Raw genomic sequence first — 21941 nt, forward strand, 5'->3', positions numbered from 1 at the left:
CCTTGTTGGCTCACTGCCGCCCCTGCACAATCAGATTCCAGGACCCACGCCTCTGCTCTCGGAGGCCTATGTGTGTTTGTCAGAACAACAGGGCTAAGTGATAATGGCTTCTCACAAAAGGTAAAATGATTCCTGGGCAGGGGAGGAGGAGTTTTATAAAAGACACACACACATGACTAGCAGTTGAGCCCTGATGGAATCAGGAGACTAGAAACATCATCCGAGGTTGTTAGAACACAATTGAAAGTAAGCTGGGTGCTCCCGCAGCAGGAATAAAATGCCCGCTGATGATTCAGGCAGTGAGTTAAGACGCATTTTGAGGGCACCTGGTAAGACCCTGGTGCTGTGCTAGGCACGCAGGATACAAACGCGAGCAGAACACACACACTCCTGTCCTCCTGGAGTCCACAGGGGAAACGAAAGGCAGGGATGAGGGCCAGAGATGAAGCCAGATGAAGCCTCCTTGTCCTGGGGGCCCTGAGCCTCAGGCAAAGCCCTCATTTGGATTTCTCACTGATTTCAGGCTATAGAACATACTGAAAACATAACAGATGTTTACAACTTTTTAAAAAAGTATTTTATTTTCACCTCATTTTTAAATGTCTTTTAGTCTTGAAATTGTTGTAGCGCTTTCCCCAAATGTGTTCTTTTGTCCCTGACCAGTGAGTGGAGATTTTGGATGCTTACAAATGTTTACATGAGGATTTCAACCCTCCCCCTGTACTAATGGCTAAAACATAATTACGAACTGCACTTGTTAACCAAATAGAGATATTCCATGAGACAAGGAGACCGATTCCTAATATGGAGGTGTCCTTGGGCCAGGGCCCGCTTATCCTGGCTTCCATCTCCTCCTCCGACACAGAGGTGCCTTCATTAGCGGAGGAAAGAAAGAGGTCTTTGTGATGATGTCATTCCCAGACCACCCCACACAGACAATAAAACTGAATTTGAGAGGAGCCTGGTGAAATGAGAGTGCAGAAATCACAGAATACCAGCGTGGCAAGGGCCCCCTGAGGTTATTTAGCCTAATCCCTCATGTTAGAAATGGTCAAAAGGGAAGAGACTTGTCTGATATTACACAACCAGCTAGTGGTGGGCTATTTCACCAGGGTAAATACAGGGGAACCTATTCCATAGAAATTCCAATATCGTTATGTGTTAAATATTACGGGAGGTAGGAGGGCTACCGCAGGAGGGATTTCACCACAGTGTGCGACACACACACCCACAAGCAGCTGCAATGCAGTGTGGTGACCAGTGCTACCACAGGGGTATGGACAGGTGGTGCAGGGCCACAGAGAAGGGAGCGCCTCACTCTTCCCACCGGAGCAGCTGATGGCAACAAGCAGAAGGGGACATCTGAGTTGGGTCTTAATGACTGAATAGGAGTTTGTTGAACAGAGAAGGGTAGATGGCCATTCTAGAAATATAGAACAGCATGTGGAAAGGTTAAAACATGTAGGAGAACATGATGTGTTTGGGGAATAAAAAGTGGTTTGGCGTGGTTAAAATGGAGGTTTCTTAAAAGGGGAATAGAAGAGCTCAGACTCATGCACGATCGTGAAGGTGTTGAACGCCTTGCTAAGAAGCCTGTCTTGGGAAGACTTTCTCTTTGTGTCTGAGAAAAAACAGCACATTGGCAAAAGGATGAGAGACGGACCGAACAAAAAAGGGCCAGGGACAGAGAGACTAGTGGGTGGATACTGCATTATTTCAGGTAGAAAATAAAGGCAGTAAATATTTTAAAAATAAACAATCTCAAAGAAGACAAAGAGCACTTACAAGGCCTGAATTAAGGCAGTGATACTTAGAAGGCAGAATTAGCAGGGCTTTGTGAGAGAGGAGCGGATGTGCGGATGAAAGAGACGGGGGCAGGAGGGGTCTGCGGCCAGCCAGCCTGCCATCTATTTTTGTTCAGCCCAGGGGGGTAAGAATAGGTTTCACATTTTTATTTTTATTCATTTATTTTTTAAAAGATTTTATTTATTTATTTTTAGAGAGAGGGGAATGGAGGGAGAAAGAGAGGGTGAGAAACATCACTGTGTGGTTTCCTCTTGCACACCCCCCCCTGGGGACCTGGCCTGCAACCCAGGCATGTGCCCTGACTGGGAATCAAACCGGTGACCCTTTAGTTCACAGGCCGGCACTCAATCCACGGAGCCACACCAGCGGATGCTAGGTTTCAAATTTTTAAATGGCTGAAAAAATAACAAAAATACAAGGATATTTTGCAACACATGAAAGTTATCTGAAATTCATATTTCAGTGTCCATAACTAAAGTTTTGTTGGAACGTTCCCACGCTTGTTCATTTACCTATCATCTGCGGCAACGAGGGCCGAGCTGAGTAGAGGCCAGAGGGCCGGCAAAGTCTGAAATACCTATTTATCTTCTGCCCCATAAGAAAAAGTAACTGACATCTGAAACAGAGGGTGACCACAACCGCCCGGCGTGAGGCAGCCGGTGGGATGAGGAGGAGCAGAAGCTGATTCGGGCAAGTGGGACACCCCATTCCATTGAGGGCGTGCTGAGTTTCAGGGTCCTGGGACACAGCCAGGAGACGTGGAAAGATGTATCTGGACTACAGGGAAAGGTCAGGATTTGAAAATCACCAACGGGTCGATTCAAGGGTGTCAAAGCTATGACAGCAGTGAGATAATGCACAGGAGAAGAAGACACAGAGAGCAAAACCGGAAATGCTACAGAGGCGCGAACGGGTAAGCCGGAGAAAAAGTCTGAAAAAGAGTCATGGGAGACATGGGGAGCAAATTCAGGGCAGATAAGGTCGAGGGAGAAGATAATTTTAAAGGAAAAGCAAATTTGAATAATACCAAATGCCACCAAGAGCACATGTGGTATCAGGGTTGAAACAGGGTGGCTTTGGAAGCCTCTGCCAGGGAAGCTTAAATAGTGGGAACAGAATGGACTCTCCAGCTGGCCTCCAGGACTCTGCACTCTCCCTGCTTGCCTCCTCTCACACTGGCCACTCCTTTTCAGCCTTTCTTGCTGGTTCCTCCTCATCTCCCAACTTCTGAACAGTAGAAAGCCTTGGGGCCTGGTCCTTGGACTTCTACTTTCCATTCACGCTCCTCTCCTAGATGACCCCATTCAGTCTCATGGCTTTAAATACATCTCACACTGGCGTGTCTCCAGCCCAGGCCTCTCCCCTGAACTAGAGTCCTAGATCCAACTGCGACCACATCACCACTGGGAAGCCCAGTAGGAACCTCTAATTCGACAGCGCCAAGGCGGAGCCCCTGCTCTTTCTCCCCAGACGAGCTCTTCAGCAGAGTTCTCCATCGCAGTTAAAATCAGTTCCATCTTTCCAGCTGTTCAAACTCAAACCCTGGGATCATCTTGATTCTACTCTCTCATCTTCCATCCAATCTTTCAGTAAATCTTATCCACTATATCTTCAAACTATATCCAGAGTTCTATGCTCACCCCCTCTCCTGCTACCTCTCAGTTCTAGGCCACCGCTGTCTCTCACCTGAATCATTACAGCAGTCTCCCAACTCACCTCCCTGCTTCACCCCCTGTCCCCTCAGTTACTTAACACCATCCCTGTGATCCTGTTAGAACACATGGGCAGTCATATTATTTCTCTGTGCAAAACCCTCCAAAACCTCCTCATCTCACTCTGACTAAAGGCCCTAGTCTCCCACTGGCCTCTAAGGTCTTACACAACCAGCCCCATCCTGACTAATTGCCCCCGAGAGCACACTGCCTTCCACAGCTGGATTCGCTCTCTCCTCTAGTCCTCCACGCAGCAGTCCACTCCTGCCACAGGGCCTTCGAATTTGCCATTCCCTCCACCTGCAGCGCTGTTCTCCAACATACACGTCTGGCTCTCTTGTCACTTCCTTCAGGTCTTTACTCAAATATGCCTTTCTCAGTGAGGCCTTCTCTAGCTGTCCTATTTAAAATTGCCAACTACCCCTCATCCCACTCCCCTGCACTTTCCCTTTTCCTGCGTTATTTCACTCTCAGGCACTTATCACCACTCACACAAAATACACATATTTTACGAATCTTTCTCTTTATTTTCTGTCTCCCCTACTAGAATGTAAGCTGCAAGAGGGCAGAGGTTTTCATCTGTTATTTTCCCTGCTGTATCCCAGCACCTGGCACAGTGCCTGGCATGTACTAGGCCCTCCAACAAGCGCTGAAAGAACGGGAAGTGGACCCGGAAGGGGCTAGGAGACTAGAAAGGGAAACCCAGAACGTACAACTCTTTCAAGACTTCTGGCGAGTAGCTTAGGAGGAAACCAATATCAGGAGATTTTCTTTAAATGGGAAAGACTCAAACACATTTACAGAATGTAAGGGGAAGAGAGCAGTATAGAAAGGACTGAGGACAGGAGGGAAGGGGATCTGCTATGCAGAATCTGGAAGAAAGGGGGAGCGACTGGCCCCCTGAGCAAGGGGAGAAGGGACACCTCCACAGAAGCGCCTAGGACAGGACGGGAGCACAAAAGGAGCGGTGTAGATATGGGGGCAGGTGGGACTGAAGGGAAATTCAATGAGATCATACCTTGTACTCACTTTTCTATCTCAGGGTCTGGGGAGGAGCTTGAGAGCTGAGGGTTTGAGGAGGCACTTTGGAAAATGAGAGCGCAAGCTGACAAGGAGAGAAGGATAGCTTGGCCATGCTGAGGGCTCTGGTCACTCTAGAAACCGTATATCAGTTGCAGAGTTTGGGGATTTCCCCTAGTTGTACTAGACAGTCAAGAAGAACTGAAGTGGTAAGTCTTAGGATTATTATAAGAATTATTAAATCAAAGCTCTTTTTAAATACTTCAGACACTAGACAAAATGTAAAACACTGAGGAATAATAAATGAGTAAATGATAGGAATAACCATTGCTGCTGAACTAATTTAGGGCATCTTCAGCTGGCAAACACATTTCAAGATGGTGTTCCTGAAAAGAGCAAATCTTAAGGAACTTGCTCTTTCTAAGAACCCACACAGGAGGGCATGTACGGCATAAATGGGGACTGAGAACCCCAAAGGGAAGATCCACAGAGAAAAACAAAAGCTTCTTAGCTACAACTCACTAAAAGGGGCCCAGATATTTTTAAACGCTGAAATGTGACATTTTGGAAACAGGAGGATCTGACTTTCAAGGAAAGATTCCTAATTTCCAAAGAGACCAGAACAGTGCTTACATGGGCTTCATAGAGTCATGGGCTACTAGGCTATTTGCAGAACCTGTAGAATCTCCTGCAGTCCCTAGTGAAAAGACTATTTCAACATTTAAAGACTATGTGAAATCGAGCTGTCAGTTTTAGTAGCTAATATTATTTGGGCCATGCTATCTCATTTAACCTCACAACTTCCATGTAAGGAAGAAATTTTTATTTTCATTTTACAGATCAAGAAACAGAGGTTCTGAGGGATTAATGAACTTGTCCTAACTCCTTGCAATAAATAAGGAGCTAGACCAGAAATGAAACCCAAAAGTGTCTAGTCCCGAAGACCATGCTTTCAACCTGTTACCTCTTGCCTCTCTAATGCTATTTTTTTTTCCTTATGAAAACACCGGAGTGATGACTAATTTTAATGTATTCTTATGAGACTTATAGTCAATCTATGATGTAGCTAGTAAGTATTCATAGGAAGACACATTTTTATATAAAATTATTGACCTAAACATCTAACTAAAGTGTTATGTCCTTCCAATCTCTGTGTCCTACAGAGGGACACAACAGGTATCCAATGAATGACTGATAGGTCCTGGGCCAGGAAAATTCTATGCCAAAGCATTGAAATAATCTGTGAAGAGACCAGCATTAGCGATCTTGAGGAATCATGAAGAATGAGAGGTTCTAGAACACTAGAGGTAAAGTGAAAGAAGGGACACAGAGCTGTGAGGTGATGCATGATCCAGAGCAAGACCCAACCTCGTTACTACTGAAGTGATGGTTAGTGGGCCCCTGGCAAGGTAAAGTACTGATCACCAAGACCCAGCACACACTCACCAAGGGCAGATCATTTCAGACACTCCCCACTGCCTTCTTTGCCTGGGCTTGTGGTGGCATGCAGCTGGAGCTGGGTGATGGCTGGCTCCTTCAGGAGAAGTAGATGCTCTTCAACTTACCCATTTACACCCCCTGGATTAGCTAACAGACTGAATGATGGAAACATGACTTAACAGTTAAGTATAAGAAGGATTAAAAAAGATCTTGCACTTGATTTCAAAAACCCAATTCAGTAAATTGGAGATAGGAAAGGGAATGATTTAGGAGAAACAAACATAAAAATATCTTTCAGCTGATAACAAGCTCCATGCAAGATAACAGCGTGATGTAGCTGACAAAATAAGGAAAAGCAGACTTGGCTGCATTAATAGAACATGGAGTCTATGCTAGAATAAAGGAGGTGACAGCAGCGTTCTACACAGGGCTGGCTGTACGGGACTACTATTGCACTCTGTTGACTTCTGGGCAGCTCGCTTTGAGAGGGTCTGCTAGTTATTCTCCATTGTCCCCCACCATGAGCTCTTCTCTGCGTTGCTCTGTGCCCTAAGGAAGCTGATCCCTACATCACCCAGAATCCCTTGCTCTGATGACTTCCCACTGAGTCCAGTCAATTGGAAGTACCAGTGAGAGATTCAGGACAAGGAGAGAGAGGGAAAACGAAGAGTCTCCCTTGTACCATGTCTCCCTGCTCCATCCATCTCCGTGTTTCTGACTGTGGCTCTGTCCTTCTACAGTGGTAGTTTCTGTCAGGCAGCCCCCCTTCCAGCGCTCCAGCCCTCAATGGGTTCTAGTTTGCTCCCCTGTCCCTTCGGATCCAGGAGTGGTCATGACTTCACTCTATCTTCTGCTAGCCCCTAGGTTCCTCATCATCCCTCTGGATTCCTTTAACCCTGCCTATTCCTCTGTAAATAGTCCCTTCCCTACATTATTTTCAAAATCCCAACTAAGGTGAACTGTTTCCTGCAAGGACCTTGAGTGAAACAGAACAGATAGGATGGCAGCAAGCCATAAAATATTGTACATGAGGACCACCTATAGGAACAGAAAATGTTTGGCCTGGTGAGGGGAAGACTGCAGGAAACAGGCAAGTCCACTTAAAAAAAGTGAAGGGCCACCATCAGACTCATTCTCCTGGCTCCATGAATAAGACAGTAGTACAAGAGATACAGAGAGACCAAGCTTTTACACTTACAGTGAAGTAACTTTTCTAAAGAATTGGCTAGGTGAGTTGGCGTGAGCTCTCCTGATAGCCATGAGCTCCACACATTGTGACTTGCCCAGTCTTAAACTAGAGAGCCCATTTCAGGAATACATTAGGAAAAAGAGGCGTAGTCCAGAAGAAGACTTTCCAACTCAGGATTTCATGATTTGCTACCAACTGCACCTGACTCCATGGTTTACCAAAATAACCAAATTGGGGGAAACATTTTGGGGGATATGTTTTGCTGCTTCTCACTTTAAGATAAAGAATGGAAGTATAGCCCTTCGGGTCAAGTTGGGTCATTCTCAACAATGAAGTTATTTTTTATGCTTTAAGGTAATTCAGGAACATGAAACTTATTTTTACATCTCCGTATCACAGTGTTATTCCCATAACACTGAGCATTCTATAAAAACAAAAATTTAATCAATCAGCTTCTGTCTACACATCATTAGCTTCTTCAGAACTGTCATCTCATTTCTCCAATGAAAAACCAGGAAGCGAAATCTGCCAGTGAGAGAAAATATTTTACAGGCAAATTGTCCTGGAAAAAAAATAAGCCCTTCAATTCACCAGAGTGGGAAAAAGGAAATGGTTTTTGCAAGAGCTCTCAAATCCTGAGTTCACAGAAGGGTCACGGCCATGATCCTAAGTGTGTGCGACTCATCCCGATTTTCTCTTTGGGTTCGAGTTTATCTTGTAATATACTCGACCACTAGGAAAGCCAGCTTTTCACTCATTCATTCAACAAACATTTGATGTTGATGTATTCAGTAATAGGGCACCACTGGGCCGTGGGGATAGGCAAGATCCAAAGAGGCCATCGCTGCAACTAGACTTCAGCAGGTCTAGAAAACGACCTGCTTTTAGAGACGAACGAAAGGCAAAGAATGAAAGTGCCGGTGCCCAGAAAAGTTTCAGCATAAACTTGGGAAATGCCAGCATTCGAGCGGGTAGAGGGCGGGGATTTGGGGCCTACAGGAGGACGCCGCCTCCTGGCTGGCGGGTCGGCCGTCCGGGGCCCTCTGGCCACGCGGCCCCGGCCCCCAGCCCAGGGCGGGCGTTGCCTGGTCCAGGCCCGGGCTTCTCCACCCCGGTGGCGCCAGGCCCTGGAGAGCAGCTCCAGCGAGACCACCAGCAGGACGATGGCCAAGGCCGGCCGGGCGCGCCGGCCCCCGCCACGACGTTCCCGGGAAGCGCGCGCACGCGTCGCCGCGCCCCTCTCTTCGCCGGGCTTTCGCGGCGCGCTCCCGCCCGGCCGGAGCCCCGTGCCCGAGACCCCGGCCCCTGACGCCCATGCGGCCTGGCCACACTCACCCTCTTTGGCTTTCTTCCTCCGGGCCAGAGTCCCTCCGAGTTTCCCCAAGAAGGAGTCATCTTTCTTCCGGGACGGGGGTGACTTAGGAGTAGGGGATTTGGGGACAGAGGGCGACTTTTGCGGGGAGGTGGCCATGGCAGTGGAGCGGACAGCCGCGGACCGGTCGGGGACGCGGAGCTGGTGCTGGGCGGGCGCTCAGGACTGAGGCTGCGGCTCTCCAAACGGAAGCGGAATTATTCCAAGCATTTAAGGCAGCTCACGCTCTCCTTTCCCTTCCCTCTATCCCTCCCTCGCGCCGCCCTCCTCCCTGCAGGGAGCTGTGCGCTCGGGCCCTTGCCCTGGCCAGGCCAGGCCAGGCCCGCTCCCTTGACTGCCCCAGCAGGGAGAAAACCCCCTAATCTGCCCCTTGCAGGACGTGCAGCCTTATCTGATTATGTGTGTGAGTGACCTTCCAGCCTGCGAGTGCTCTGGCCCGAAAGCCTCTTTTCCCCTGACTCTGCACCCAGCACAGGTCCTTGCACAAATCCTGGGTTTGGTAACTGCTGAACGGAACCCACCTCTCACTCTTTCTCCCAGTGCCTTGCCTCAGCTGTATGGTGAGGCGCTTGCTTTTCCACAGCTTTTCTACCTGCACAGTTAGTAGACCCATGTCTTGTGTCCAAAAGGGAGTGTGGAAAGAAACAGAATTAACCAAAATGTGTTTAGACCCCACCAGTTGGGCACTCCGACTGTTCCTGCAACTTATCCATATCTATGCCATAGCTGGGCACCCCAGCCTCCTCTTCACCCTCATATCCAAAACTGAAAAGTTTGGAGGTCATGAGCACAGGGCCACAACATCCCCTTTTCTAGCAGTTTAATGGCTTGTGCAAAAGGGAGTCTCAAATGTTGGTATAAACTTGAATGGGAAGGTGTGGCCATGGGATCCTGTGAGACAATGTTCCCCCATCCATCCCCTAAACTTATCCCACCTAAGCAACAGGGTGACAGCCAGACTCACTTGAGATAACCAGGGGGTCCTTGACACAATGTTTCAAAGACTCATTCTGGAAATGTTTTAAAAGGTCATTTTATTTTGCTTGACTACTTTCTGGGGCTCCTCCGTCTGTCTCTCTCACACACACTCAGGCAGCCCCTTAGCAAGTGCGTTTCCTCCAAGCAGTTGGTTGACCTGACCCAAAGAACTGCTAATGCTTTACTGGAGGGCAGCCAGTCAGATGGTCTCCATCAAGGATCTGAGCTAAGCTAGAGATACTTGCCAGAAGTTGGGAAGTTAGTGATGATCATGCAGACTTAAGACTGAGTATCCATTTTTAGCCACATACATCCTGATGATAGACAACTAAAAGAATGAAGCAAGGTAGTAGTCTCAAGAAACCATGTGGTCTGAATGATGAAAAACTGTGGGAATTAGCTGCCTGGACCTTGAATCTCTTCCCAGGCCCTACTTGCCTGCAAAGGACCAGCTGTGTGTCCTTATGAGGACATGGTCTTGAAGTTTTTAACAACCATCCACCTTGAGCAAATGAGAACACACTGTTGGGTGGGCCAAAAAGTCTATTTAGTATTTTCTATAAAGTAAAAGATACATTCTTCATTTTCACTAATAACTTTATTGAGTTGGATATTTTGAGTATGTCAGCTATCTCCCGCTATTGGCTTCTAGTGGGTGGAAGCTAAACATCTTTCAATGCATAAGACAGCTCCACCGCAAAGAATTGTTTGGCCATGATGCCAATACTACCAAGAAACTTCGCAAACCACTTTTGACACATTCCATCAGTCACAGGTCCTTCTCCACACATTGCACAAATCTCTTTTTGCATTTCAGTTATGTTTTTACCTTCCTTGAAATAATAAAGCATAATATGCTGAAAATGTTGCTTATTTTTTTCCATCTTCAATATTAAATAAGCGACACAAGAATTCATCTATTTTGGTAAGTTTTTTTGGTTGTTTTTTTTTTTTAATGCACGCTGATATGACAGCTGTCGCAATACACTCTAACAAAATTGTTTGAAATGAAGTTAAAGACAGTTAAGTGCTACTAGAGCCACCATCCGGAAAGAAACTAAACGAACTTTTTAGCCAACCCAATAACAAGCAGCAATTTCTGAGAACTAAAGTGTAATGAACAAAATGGTCAATAGATTTCAGCAGACTGTGCATTCATTTTAACTTTGTTGAAAAGTCCTAATTGTACCTTTTTGGAAAATTATACTTTAGCTGGTGCCTCTTATCGAATAGAAAGCAGAGTCATGAGGACTGCTAGAACTTCCACCCAGGAGCAGGGGAAAATTATGGCAACCCTCCCCGCCTGCCCACCACCACCCTGATAAACCTTAAAGAGGTGTTGAGGAGCCAAAATAGAATTCTGTTTTGATTACATCATTAATCATATTTGTTTAGGGTATTGGATACATAAGGACATCTCCAGCCCTGGGAACTTCATCAAGGATCATGAGAAACACAGCTCAATAGCTCTGTGATCTTAAGCACATTTACTCCCATTTTTTTGTCTCTATTTCTTCATCTGTTGGGTTGGCCAAAAAGTCTGTTTATTTTTTTTTCTGGACAATGGCTCTAGTAGTGCTTAGTTGTATTTAACTGCATTTGAAACAATTTTGTTAGGTTGAATTGTGACAGCTGTTATACCGGTGTGCATTTTTGAAAAACTCATTGAAGTTGGTGAATTCTTGTGTGGCTATTTTAATATTGAAGATGGAAGAAGATATTCAACATTTTCAGCATATTATGCTTTACTATTTGAAGGAAGGTAAAAACGCAACTGAAATGCAAAAAGAGATTTGTGCAGCGTATGGAGAAGGTGCTGTGACTGATGGAATGTGTCAAAAGTGGTTTGTGAAGTTTCATGTTGGAGATTTCTCACTGGATGATGCTCCACAGTTGTGTAGACCAGTTGAAGTTGATAGTGATCAAATTGAGACGTTAATGGAGAACAGTCAATGTTATACCACAAGGGAGATAGCCAACATACTCAAAATATGCAAATCAATGAAGTTATTGGTGAAAATGAGAAATATGTCTTTTATTTTACAAAAAAACTAAAGGGAACCTTTTACAGAAAAAAGTAAAGGGACTTTTTTAGCCAACCCAATACAAAATGAAATGGTGGAAGAGAATAGTGGTTCTCAAACCTGATTGCACATCACAATCCCTTAAGAAATTAATTACAACCATTCACGTGCCCCCATTTCTAGAAATTCTGATTCAGTACATCTGAGGTAAAACCAAAAGATAGGTAGTTTTTTAACAGGAATCAGGTGATTTTGATCCACGAACTGATGCTTGGGCACCTAAAACCACTTCCAGCTGTAGCATTCGATGGTTCTCTATTCTTTACCAATTTCTGATATCTGTGTGCAGGGCTTAGGTCCTAAATATGGCATGGACAAAATTATACATGGAGATCTCTTAAATTGCTCATGCACGCTTTTGCATACATAGCCCTCTTTGGTAATTTTTATGCATACTAAAGTTTGGAAGCAACTGGGCAAGACTAAAAGGAGGAACAAAGAAAGGAAAGTCCTTATTGTTGGATGCTGGCTCCCAGAAAATACCAGCAAAATAAGCTGTGGAGAAGGCAAAACTGGGTTTGTTGTACCCCACCATAAGGAGAGCCCTGCCGTCACAGAGACTTAGTAGCACCTTGGGCTGAGGATGTGCAGCGGCAAAGTAGGGATATTTATAAAGTTTTGGAATCTGGTTTAAGGCAGGTCTTTCATGAGTTGGTGCTTAGTTAATTTTGGCTAAAGATTGTGATAAAATAGTTCAGGATTAGTGGACACAAGCCAAGGCTTTCAGAGAGCCTCAGAGATTAAATTGTCTTTTTAATACTGTCCATTGAAAAGTTTAAGGGTTTTATGTTCATTTCAATGAGATTTAAAGGGAAGTTCTTGAGAAAAACAATAAAGTTATTTGTGCCCTGACTGGTGTGGCTCAGTGGGTTGGGTGTTGTCCTGAAAACCAAAAGGTCACTGGTTTTGTTCCCCATCAGGGCACTTTCCTGGGTTGCAGGCCAGGTCCCAGGTTGGGGGTGTGTGAGAGGCAACCAATCGATGTTTCTCTAGCACATCAATATTTCTCTCTCTCTCTTTCCCACTCCCTTCCCCTCTTTCTAAAAATAAGTAAAATCTTTAAAAAACATATAAAGCTATTTGTATCTTTCATCTGTTCTGCAGAATAGTTAAATTCATGTTGATAAAGACAGGGGAATGGTAAAGTCCTATTAATGTAGACGGTGAAGGGTTTCCCGGGTCTCAATATTATACAGATGTTTTGTTATTCAAATCTTTCAGCCTATAAGATAATTATTAATCTCTTGAAGGGCCAAGGGGGAATGGGTGGTAAAGTATAAGTCGGTGGTACTCAAAGTGTAGTCAAAAAACCAGTTTTGATCTGCAAATTTGTGTTATTGGTTCTCAATGATATAAATGCAGAAACTGAGAGTGTTTATAAACTTTTATAGCAATTGAATGATGCAATTTTATATTGATTTAATTTAATAAAAATTGGAAGCTTTTATTTTGCATGTCTTATTTTTCTAATAATTTTGACATGTAATAATGTCAAATAATAATTTTACAAATGAGATAAACGTGAATTTGGTCTATAGTGGATTGATCCTTTACCATAGATTGCTTGAAGAACATTGTTCTAAATTGCTCCAGTTTGCTTACAGAATTTATATACTTTGTATTGATATTATGCTTTTAGAGTCCTTATGGATATGAAGTGATCTGGTTTTTAGTCAGAAGATTAAATGAGATAATATATAGGAAAGCACCTTGCATAGGACCTGATCCTGAAGTAGACTGAGTTGAAATCGAGTTTAATCAGAAACAAACATCGCATACTGTTCTTTAATAAGAGGCAGCAAAGACCCTGCCCCGACTTTCTCCAATCTATACAGGTATTTACAGCTATAGCCCCAGTAATCAGCAGCCCCTCTCGTACTTGGTCATTAGTCTCATCTTACCCAAGGCTTAAAGGTAAGAACATCTCATAAGTTAAATGTGTGTTACATGAGATCTGCTGCATCTCTAGATCAGTCTGTCCTTAAGATCAAGGCCCAGACAAACTGCACCAGGAAAGAATAACCCTGGATTCCAGTCCCGGCTCAGGAGCTGGGTGACCTTGGATAAATCTCTGACCTTCCTGTACTTTCATTGCCATCATCAGTAAGGCAAAGCCAAGACAGTACCACATGATCAACAATTACAATCTAGGCTTCACCCAACAAAAATATGTACAACTGTACACCCAGATATACATTCTAGAAAGTTCATAGCAGCACCATTCAAATGTCTAGTAACAGTTAAATTAATAAATAAAATGTAATAGTCACACAATGGAATATTACACAGTGATGAGAATGAAGAGTTTGTAACTACAAGCAGCAATAAGAATGTATCTCACAAAATAACGTGTTGAGTGAAAAAAATCAGACAAGAAGAACATATACTCTGTCATTATATTCACAGAAAGTTCAGACAGGCAAAACAAGACTCTGATGTTAGAAGTCAGGATAACGAGATAATGAGTAGCCTTGGAGGGGCAGCGAGGAGAAGGGAGCAGACGGGTGGTGGGGGGTTGGGGGGCGGGGGGGCAGGAGGGAAGCTACTGGAGCTGCTCACGTTCTGTTTCTTGATCTGGGTACTTGTTCCGCGGGTGTACTGAAAATTCAGAGTGTGCACTTAATAATTTGAGCAATTTCCTGTACGTATATTGTACTTCAATAAAAATGTATAAATGTATCACAAAACAGATTAATTTTTTAAATGAAAGCCGTGGGACTACATACTCTGCAGGGTCCCTTTTATCTCCACAGTCTCCTTCTCTAACTCCCTGGGTGGCCCACATCGCTCAAAAATCCACAGTTCCCAAACTAGGCCAATTCTGTTCCCAGACCTGCCCTTGGAAGACGATTTTCCTTTTCTTTCTTTTTTCCCATTTTTCCTATCAATAAAACACGCGCTGCCCTCAGCCATCCAGCATTGTTCCAATCCTGGTCCCCTGTCATCTTCCCTCAGCAGTTCCAACAGACAGGGCTTTGTGATTTACAAGTCAGGATCATGCAGTAGAGAAGGTTTGGAGTTCAAGTCACCATTCTGCAGCCAAGTATCTTTATAATCATGTGCAAGTTAAGCTGTTTGTGCCTAAGTTTTCTCATCATAAGATTCTTGGGAGGACCAAGAAATTAGTGGAAACAAACTACACAGCTCAGTGCCTAGCAGAGAACAACCCTTACCTCAATAAATGTTTGGTAATAGTTTCTCGCTTGAGACTCATAAATAATATTATCATTATCTCCATTTCACAGATGAGTAACTTGAAACTCAAGGAGTTTAAATCATAAACTTTCTTTAGAGCATATGAACAGCCAGTAACTGAGAAACTAATACTACAGCCCCTAGAATCTGTTCTCTCAAATATCCATAGAACCCACACTTTTCAGCTAGGATTGCAGTCCCTCAGAATAAAGACAATATTTTCCAGCTAGATGCAGTTGTGTGATCCAACTTTGACAAATAGGATGCAAGCAACGTGTGATGTGATTGCTTCTGGAAGTCTTCCTAACAGATAGATGGAAAATGACTATTTGGCTGCTTGTATTGTTACACTATGCAATACAGGCCAACCCTCCCACAGAAAACATTTGGAAAAGCTGGACACTGTCAAAAATAAATCTGCTTGAGAGCACGGGAAAGCTAATGAAACTGGCAAGGCCAAGATCCTGGAGAAGGAGGAACCCCAGAGAGGTGAGCTGTCATTGGGACTACTTTACCCACCTGTAGGGTATCTGCCACTTTCAGAAGAGGCTGCTGAGAAGCAGACAGACAGCACTGATCAATTGCCCACCTCACAGAGATAAGTACACGCAAGTCCAGGTGCCTTCAAGCTGGGGGTATCTGGTAAGCTCCCCTTGCTTTGATTTGGGACTCCAAAAGACTCCACTCTAATAGAGAAAATAAAGGCATTTTTAGTTAAAAAAAAAAAAATACTGAAGGGTATGGCAGAAGGAAAATCCTTCCAGATGGGAGCTTGGTGACACAGGAAAGAGTACAACACAAATAAAAGGGCAAATATATGGTTATATCTAAAGAAATTTAACTGTATAAAGTAACAATAATAATGTCTTAGAGGGTTAACAAATATATAAATCAAGTTAAAATACACAAACACAAAAGTGTTTAAATTGGGAAGGGGAGTTAAGTGTTCTATGACATTGTCTGGAAAGAAGTAAAAGTAACAATTTCTATTAGACTTTGATAAATCAAGGAATCAAACTGTAACCTCTAGAGGAACCATTAAAACAATACTGAGAGTAACTCTAACTACTACAATAATGGAGAGAAAATTGGAGTCTATGTGCTCCATTCAGATAGATTTCATAAATTGCATTTGTATCAGTCTTACTTATTTTTTGTATTCTGTTTTCTTTTAATATTGCTGTGTTACTTTTTTCTTTAAAACCCAGGATAGACGTAAACCAAGCATTTCAAATCAAATTAAGGTAAAACTCAAACTGGAAGAGGCTTTCATGGGGAAAAGTCACATTTCCAAATGTGCATACCATCTGTTATGAGTTGAACCGTGTCCCCTTAAAAAACATATGTTGACGCCCTAACCCCCAGAACCTCTCAGGATGTGACCTTATTTAGAAATAGGGTCATTGCAGATATAATTAGTTATGTTAAAATAGCATATTAAGTCATACTGGAGAGGATAGGCACCAAATCCAGTGGGACCAGTATCCTTAAGAGAACAGGGAAATTTGGGCGCAGATATACATGGAGAAAGATGGTGGCCACTGGAGCAATAGGAATGCCTGGGGCTACCAGAAGCTGGAGGAGGCAACTACCCTCCTCTAGGGGCCGGGAAAGAAGTGGTGCCCAGCGGACACCTTTGTTTTGGACGTCTAGCCTCAGAAATCATGAGACAATAAATTTCTTTTGTTTTAAGCCATCTAGTTTGTGGTACTTTTTGACAGCTGCCCCGGAAATGAATACATCACCTAAGGAACAAAACAGGAGCTCCTGCAGGTTATGAAGAAGCTTTTACAAAGGGTCTGGATCCCAATCAATACTTGGAGATTGTTTAATCACGTCAAAGCAGCAATGGGGTCGGGGGACGGAGAAAAGCCAGCCAGAGCCTCTTGGGGGTCTCTTGGATGACAGGAAGCATGGTGTGCTTCTCAGGATGGGAAGAATGTGTGAGAGATGAAATGGCTCTGGAGTGAGAGTCTTAAGTGGGAATCCTCATTGCACTCCCCTGCTTGGGAACTCTGGGATATTAGTGGTGGCCTTGGAAGGCCAGGCTGCCAGTGGGCCCATCCTTCAGGAGCCCTGCTTGCCCAACTAAGGTACCCAGAAGGCAGGAGTGGGCAGAGGAGGCATCGGGGTAGGGGCAAGTTGAACAACCTCAGCCTTATGACATGGTGGACTAAGGGCGGGGATGTTTTTGAAGATTGCACAGGATCATGCCACTCAAACGGTCTCTGAATCAGCCAAGTTCTTTGAGACAGGTGGCCTGCTTACCTATCCTTCAGAAGTCCAGCAACAAACTGTAGACATTAGCTGGAGGGTTTCCTCACCTGGGCATGAGAGCTGAGTGGAAACTACATACAAATGTGAAACTCTAAGCTCAGTGGTTCCTAACTAAAGTCATCGAGCAGAGGAATGAAGAATACTCCAGAGAACAGCGTCAGGGACAAAGCTTTTAAGGATAGAAAGGAGTTGTCAGCTGTTGGGAACCGTCCCACCTGGTTTCAGAGACTGTAGCCTTGCCGACAGGCTAGAGGGCCCCAAGGCTGGAGCTAATTAAGGAGGGCTTGGGAGAACAGGCCACTGAGGAGACGAAACCTGTCTCCCTGGCAGGGGCTGCCCTTGCCTCCCTCCTGTCACCCTGCTTGGCCCTGTGATGATTGGCTGTCGATGACGTGTAAGTTCTCTTGCAAGGAGAGACGACCTAAGACAGACATTGGTTGGTACGGGCAGAGGGACAAGGACTTGGGGGACATGGAGAAAGGGCAAAAAGGCCCACACCCCTCGCTTGTACATGGTCAGAGTCCTCATTCTATCTGAAAGAAGTCTCCTTATTTCGTGGTGGCTCTGCCCCACCCACCTGGCTCAGGCTTGAAACAATACTAAAGGCAGGTACAGCCCTAAACTGAATCAGGCGGTTCCTGGGGACAATCAGGTCTAGAAATAAATTCCTCGAAGCATGCTTTGTTCTTCCCTCAAAAGCTGTATAACAACCTCGTACTGGAAAGGAGATTTACATTATTCATAGATCCTGACCTGAGGCAGATCTCTTGTGTTTCTTCAATTGTTAACTATGATCTCTATTTGTTTTCTGTAAACATAGCCTTTTGACATTGGTGAGCTTTGCTGTATACCCCTGCGCATGTGGTTCTCAATAAGAGCTTTGGGACATGTGGGCTTGGGGCCTTCCCCACTAGAGGAAAGAGCCATGTCCCCTCTCCTGGCAAAGAGAAGTGGTTGCGACAACTCGTGTTTATTCCCCTGATCCGTGACAACCCCGGGACAGGCTCTGCGGGATTCAGAGTCCCCCGCTCCTTCCTCAGCTGGCTCCGGACAGTAACTCTCAGATCCAGGAGCGCCCCGCGCGGCACTCCAATGGGGCTTCCCCACAACAGTCAGCCACTTCAGACCCAGCCAGCCAAGGGTACCTGGGGTCCCACTGACTCTGCTGGCAAGTGGTCCATGTCATAGCCTGCTGACATTCCTTCCAAGGCCTGTCTCCTCCCTTCCCAGACCAGTGTGAAAGATCTTTGTTACCGTTGTAACCAACCTTCCACCCATACCCACCTCCAAATTTGTATGGCCCAGAGGGGCAAGAGTCTTGCTTCCATCTTTGCTGGAGAAGGTATTAAGGTGATTCCTACTTCCAATGTTTTCCTTTAGGGAGGAAGGTCAGAAGTATTACATCTAACGAGTTGCAACCAAACCACCAGGGCCAGATGGGGTCCTCAGGGTGAACTTGAAGAACCACTGACTAAAGGGGTCTGCAGAAGACTGGACACTTGGTCAGCAGAGACCAGTTCAGAGAGAGTCCCAAAAGGGAGGTGACAGTGCTCTGAGAAGTATGTTTCCCGGTCCAGTTTATTGGTTACATTTCCTCCTGTGGAAACTTCCCATTGCTACCCATTCTGCTGAGATTGGGAGTGATTTTCTTTTTTCTGTTTCTGCTGTTGGAATTTGAAGTTTAAGATTCACTGTGGTCATTCCAACTACACAGTTATGTTCCAGCCAGTTCCATTTTTAAATTGGAGCCCATGTACAGCAGACTAACTCTTTCAAGGAACCTGTGAGAAAGGTGGAGGGGAGGGAGGAGGAGGAGGGAGGGAGGGTGGGCCCCACTTCACAGCTAAAGGCACTGGGGCACAGCAGAATTGTTCACTATTAGCCCGTGAGTAGTGGCAGAGCTGGAATAAAGGCCCTGAACTAGTGACTCTTAGCCCAGTTTACTGTGTTTAGAATGATTAACGAGTTGATTTTTTTTCTTAAGCTACTAATTTGTTTTCAAATCACATATTTCCTCTCCCATCCCCTTGGCCCTGTGCTCTTGGTTCCCTACCCTGGGGAAAGGGGACTTGATTATGTATTGCCATGCTTCTCCATTTGAGGGGAAAAACATGTCCTGGGGGGTCCATGGCAATGTATCGGGGAATGTATCGGGGTACCTGGTCACTCCGGATAAACAGGGAACACCTTCCTAGAGTGTTATGTTTATTGAAAGATTTTGGGGATGGGGGGAGGTTTGGTGATTTACCTGTTCTAGAGAATCGTTTTCACATTGCAGTATATAAGAGGCAGCACAGAAGGTAACACAAAATACTGCAAAGTGGCAGCTTCGGGTTTCCTCTGCATAGGGCTCGGCACTGGGGTGTTGGGGGAGGGTGGCTATGGGAACCGATCTAGGACAAGAAGGGAAGGAACAGGTAAGCACAAGGCCCCAATCCAGGTGGAGACACAATGAGACCATACAGCATGGTGGCCAAAGGCCCGGGCTCTGGAAGCCAACGTCTGGGTCCAGCCGCAGCTTCACTTCTCTGTATCTGGATGACCAGCTAAGCTCCTGAGCCTCTGTGTCTTGATCTTATCATCTCAAAATGGGGTAATGTTGATCTTAAGGATTTTGCTTTCAGGATTAACAGGCATGATGTACGTACAGAGCTTAGGACAGCACCTGGCAGGGGAGGCGAGCTGAATTCAGAGGATCCATTACCATCATCAGGGGGCTGCCCACCGGAGCCAAAACAGCATTGGTTTTCCCTTTTTTGTTTTTAGATATGAGCTGGGAGAGGAGGTGAACATGAAATTACCACATGTGCCCTGAAGGCTGAGGGATGGTGAGTCACAGTGAACAGGTCAGCGAAAGGCCGAGAGTCTGCGGCTCTGGGAGCAGGGGGAGGGCACAGGAGCCTCCAGAAGGGGCACAAGGAAAACTCACAGAGCGCCATCGTAGACGGCTGGCCCTTCCTTGGCGCTTTTCCCTGGGCATGTTAGCGTTTGCAAAACAGGAGCTCTCCTCTGCAGTTCTGTTTACTTTTGGTTGGAAGTTCAGTGGAAAAAAATAAATCATTTCAAGTATTCTATCAGCAGACAAAAGCTTTCAAACAGTGGGGGGACACACTGTGAAACGATGGAGACCGACTACTCCGTTAACCTGATGTGGCCATTCCGGTGTATTACGCGCTCACATGTCCTGAATTTGTACGCACTGGGATTAAGAACAAAACAACAACAACAACTCAGTCCTTAAAGAGTGAGTTGAAGGAAGAGGCCAGTTCTGTGCAGAATGGAGCATTCCTGTTGAGGGAATGAAATACAAAACCAGGCTACCCCAGGTAAGAAGGTAAGAGAAACAGGAGGTGGCACTAGGCTAAGCCCCATCTCTCCTCCTCCCCAGCTCTGAGAATAGCTTTCTTTGTTGAGAGAATACGCCTGAAGTGAGCCTTCTTCATTCCTCCTCCATTTGAATCTAATTTTCTGGTCAGGTAAGTCTTTCCAGGTGCCCCAGTGGGAGTAGAGCGTCCAACGTTAACTCAGACTCCCACGCGAAATCAAAGCTCTGCCCAGGGCCTTTCATTGAAAAGAAAGAAATGAAATGAACACTGCCCTCAGAGGTGCCAGACCAGGCCCGCATGAAAATGTTTCAATTCCTTAGACACAAAACCATTTATTTTTGGTTCATTTCAGTATTTATAGCAGTGCACATGGAACCCATTTCAATCCATACGAATAGTACCCAATTGTGGGAGCAAATTAATCTTTTATGAGCTACTCAGCAGTGAGGTTAGAAGATAAACAGTAGGTGAAATAGTACACGCTCCTCTGTACGTGAACCTTCTTATTACAATAAACTCCTGCACTGGAGCTCACCACATCCAACGGCTGCCACTCTCTCTGTTCCTGCGGCAGCCCAGGCTGCCCCCTGCCACCGCTGCCGTGCTGCGGGAGCTCTCTGATCAACCACCTGGGTGGGCCTGGCTGCCATTTCCAGTTTGGAAGATAAAGCCTGTAAATCTGCTTCCTGTGAAGACAGGCATTGCTGAATTGTCATCGGCCTCCAGAATGCAGAAAACATCAATTTCATTGCAGCTCATCAGAGTTGGAAACACCTGCCACTTCCTTTCTCAGTTGCAATTAACATGCTGCATCTCAGCATTGATTGATTCCAAGCAGCCTAACACAGTCAAATCAAGATTTAAATGAAACAGTACAACCTGATATTTTTTACAGTTTTAGAAACACGAACTTATTTGTGTTTCTGTTGCCAAAGGACAATTACAATAGTTAGGGCTGTAAGTCTTTATGCTTAAGATACATGTGAGTAGATTAGGTTGATGCTTATAATAAAAAATAGTTCTTTATCTTTGTATTTATTTGGGAATGGTATTTGTTTATCTTTTTGGTTTTTTTGTTTTTTGGTGGGCAGAGTGGAGAGGTAATATTATTTCTGTATCCCAGCACCTGGCGCAAGGCTACAGAATCCCATGGGTATTTGTGTTGGAGAATGTTTATTAAACAAATAAATGAATGAATGGTTTGGGAGAGCAAGTTGAAGAACTGTTCTCTTGGTCTAACTTACGCAAAATTCTGAACTTAAGACTATCATGAGTCCTTTAGTTTAACTTAGAAGCTGTGTAAGACTATGAAATATGACCTGAGGCTGAGTTTTATGTCTCATTCAAAGACCTAAATTGCTCAGCCTTGATCACAAATGTTTTTTTAAGGGACAGTGAAGGCTGTGTCTGTTTTCATCATAATCTTACTCATATTGCATACAAAGAAACTGTCTTCAAAATGTATAATATTATACATTTGATGGTCTAAGAACATTCTCTGTTGTGAATAAGGAATGGAATCATTTAAAATACTTTAACAGC

General features: G+C 44.8%; 1 protein-coding gene across 1 annotated transcript in view; it reads right to left on the reverse strand.

Annotated features, from left to right (window-relative positions):
• Positions 1-8769, reverse strand: part of PARVA (parvin alpha) — a 151628-nt gene extending 142859 nt beyond the window's left edge. Inside the window, exon 1 of the mRNA XM_054586093.1 lies at positions 8503-8769. Within this exon, the coding sequence (XP_054442068.1) occupies positions 8503-8638 (136 nt within the window). The 5' untranslated portion in view covers positions 8639-8769. The remainder of the gene's footprint in view (positions 1-8502) is intronic.
• Positions 8770-21941: the final 13172 nt, after the last annotated feature.

Source organism: Pteronotus mesoamericanus, unplaced genomic scaffold (assembly GCF_021234165.1).
Source record: "Pteronotus mesoamericanus isolate MK-2021 breed Mesoamerican mustached bat unplaced genomic scaffold, CSHL_Meso_final contig_90, whole genome shotgun sequence".
NCBI classification, from domain to species: Eukaryota; Metazoa; Chordata; class Mammalia; order Chiroptera; family Mormoopidae; genus Pteronotus; species Pteronotus mesoamericanus.